At 31.0% G+C, this 1,585-nt stretch overlaps 1 protein-coding gene across 1 annotated transcript; it reads right to left on the bottom strand.

Moving 5' to 3' along the window:
- Positions 1-209: 209 nt before the first annotated feature.
- Positions 210-881, bottom strand: LOC130826919 (agamous-like MADS-box protein AGL62). Its single transcript, XM_057692584.1, has one exon. It carries the CDS (start codon positions 879-881, stop codon positions 210-212), a length of 672 nt encoding a protein of 223 aa, XP_057548567.1.
- Positions 882-1,585: the final 704 nt, after the last annotated feature.

The raw sequence follows: 1,585 nt of genomic DNA, 5'->3' as shown, positions 1-1,585 counted from the left end.
ATGCGAATTTTCTCATATAAGAGCGAATATTACATGTAGTATAAATACTCGAAACAAGCTTAATAACTGAAATAAAATAAATAAACATAAAATCTGTGTTACATTAAAATAAATTCATAACATAAAAGAAAAAATCATGATCCCTGTGTATTGAAATCAAACGACCAATCTTCATAAATCATCAGCGAACGAAGAGCTTCCATGAATGCTTAGTAATGACCATCGCGACATCCCATAAACCCAACATTAGGAGTAAAATAAGCAGCATCATAGCATCCCATCATTGGAGGATAATGAGCAGCCATGTAAGGAAATTGAGTAACATGAATTGAAGAGTTAAAAATCATAACTTTTTTACTATGTTCTATAACATGTTTACTAAGTTCCTCCAATGAAGTTTTAAGACGAATCAATTCTCCGATACTAAACTCTTCAAGTTCACGGTCCCACCAATTTTGCGTCGAATTCGCCTTCTTAACTTCATTGATGCTTTTGCTTTTCCTTTTCTCGTTTTCGAACTCCATATTTAGGATTGTGAGATCTGCATTGAGATCTATAACCTCAATGACTCCTTGAGGTTTGGGGTTTTCGGGCTCTGGTTCTTTAGGGTCTAAAGATGTTGAAAGTAGGAAACGTTTTATGATTGTATCTACGGATGGATGACCGAAAGAAAAGGGTTTTCGACCTGGTGAGAAAACAATAATTGCGGCTTCTGCACCACATAAGGTGCAAAGTTCGCTGGCTTTTTTAAAAAGTCCACAACGTCTTTTTGAAAAAGTAACTTGACGGTTGCTATCATTCTCCATGCGCTGCATCTTCACCTTTTGGCGACCTTTGCTCTTTTTGGTGGAAGATGCAGACATAGAGGAAGAAGAAGCCATGAAAAAAGAAATGAAAATAATACAAGTAAAATATAAGACAAAATAGCTAATAAGGGATGAAGAAAATGAGAAAATCCATGGTTATATTTAAAGAGAATTGTGGATGGTTCACCTAAACATTGTTTGAATCAATCTAAATCCTTTTTTTCCATATATTTTTTATTTTTGTGATTTCCTTAATAAGGATATTATGAATGATCATACCATTTTTGGTTGATTATATAACTAGGGAATATTCCTTTCATTCTAGATACCTTCTAATGTTCAATGTACTCAAATTTGAATTATTTATTCAATTTATTTGTTGTTGGGTTGATTATACTGAAAATGATTTGAACATTAAATTTGGAAAAAGTGAAAAATAAAATGTTGGGTAGATTCATATTCTTTTTCTTGCATAATCTATTATATAAAAAAATAGTTTATTTTTTTTAGGGTTCTTATTGTTGTGTATAATTAGTAAATTAGAACATCCAAAAGGAAAACTTTAGTCTTTAGTCTTTAGCATGTCATTGTGTGCCGTGTGCGACATAAATAAACGGAAAATAATATTCAGAACAAAATTATTATATTTGTTTATATGATTAGAGCATTGATCTAGACTAAATTTATGAGTTGAATCAAATTTAGTAAATTTGTCAATTTATTGAAATGCACCATCCTTTAGAATTTATTTTATTCACGTGAATTTATTTGATATGTGT

This window comes from Amaranthus tricolor, chromosome 1 (assembly GCF_026212465.1).
Source record: "Amaranthus tricolor cultivar Red isolate AtriRed21 chromosome 1, ASM2621246v1, whole genome shotgun sequence".
NCBI classification, from domain to species: domain Eukaryota; kingdom Viridiplantae; phylum Streptophyta; class Magnoliopsida; order Caryophyllales; family Amaranthaceae; genus Amaranthus; species Amaranthus tricolor.
Note: the sequence above shows the minus strand (reverse complement) of the source record. Positions and strands in the feature narration are given on the sequence as shown.